Below are 680 nucleotides of genomic sequence, written 5' to 3' on the forward strand. Positions count from 1 at the left end.
GGTGGGGGGGTTCTAGGTCTACCTCTGCGCCGCGCCTCTGCCTGCGATTTGGGGGAGCTGGCTGGCTGGAGGGGGGTCCCTTGGAGCCCCGGGGCTTCCGTGGAAAGGACGGAAGGCTGCACCGAGACTCTGTCTGGTTCAACAAGCCCACCCCCACCCCCGGGGTGGAAAGGCGAGGCGGCGCTCGGTGCCTCCTCCTCCTCCTCCTCCTCCTCCTCCTCCTCCTCCTCCTCCTCCTCCTCCTCCTCCTCCTCCTCCTCCTCGGAGGGGCGGCTCCGGGCTGCATATAAGCGGCGCGGCTGGCCGGCTGCCGCAGTGTCCTCTCCGACGGCGCGATGCTGAGCTACGGCGCGGAGGTTCTCTTCGGCGGCGGCCCCCCTTCGGCTTTCCGCAAGGATGCCGGCGGCGGCGGCGGCGGCTTGCGCTCGTCGGGGCCGGCTGTCTTCTCGCGCTCCGGGGCCGTCTCGCTGTCTTCCAGCGGCTTCCACTCGCAGGGCTGGTCGCGCTGCTCGGCCTCGGCTTCCCGCCGCCAGCTGGGCTCGTCCAGCGAGAGCCTGGAGTCGCTGGCGCCGCCGAACGGCGAGCCGCGCGTCGGGCGCAACGAGAAGGAGGTGCTGCAGGCGCTGAACGACCGCTTCGCCGGCTACATCGAGAAGGTGCGCGCCCTGGAGGTGCAGAAC

At 71.6% G+C, this 680-nt stretch overlaps 1 protein-coding gene across 1 annotated transcript in view; it reads left to right on the forward strand.

Moving 5' to 3' along the window:
- Positions 1-335: 335 nt before the first annotated feature.
- The window catches only part of NEFH (neurofilament heavy chain), a gene marked incomplete at both ends in the record, with an annotated part of 7,792 nt that continues 7,447 nt past the window's right edge, over positions 336-680 (forward strand). The window contains one exon of the mRNA XM_083373397.1: positions 336-680. This exon is cut by the window's right edge and continues 517 nt beyond it. Within this exon, the coding sequence (XP_083229523.1) occupies positions 336-680 (345 nt within the window).

Source organism: Vipera ursinii (genome assembly GCF_947247035.1).
Source record: "Vipera ursinii genome assembly, chromosome: 14".
In the NCBI taxonomy this organism is placed as follows: domain Eukaryota; kingdom Metazoa; phylum Chordata; class Lepidosauria; order Squamata; family Viperidae; genus Vipera; species Vipera ursinii.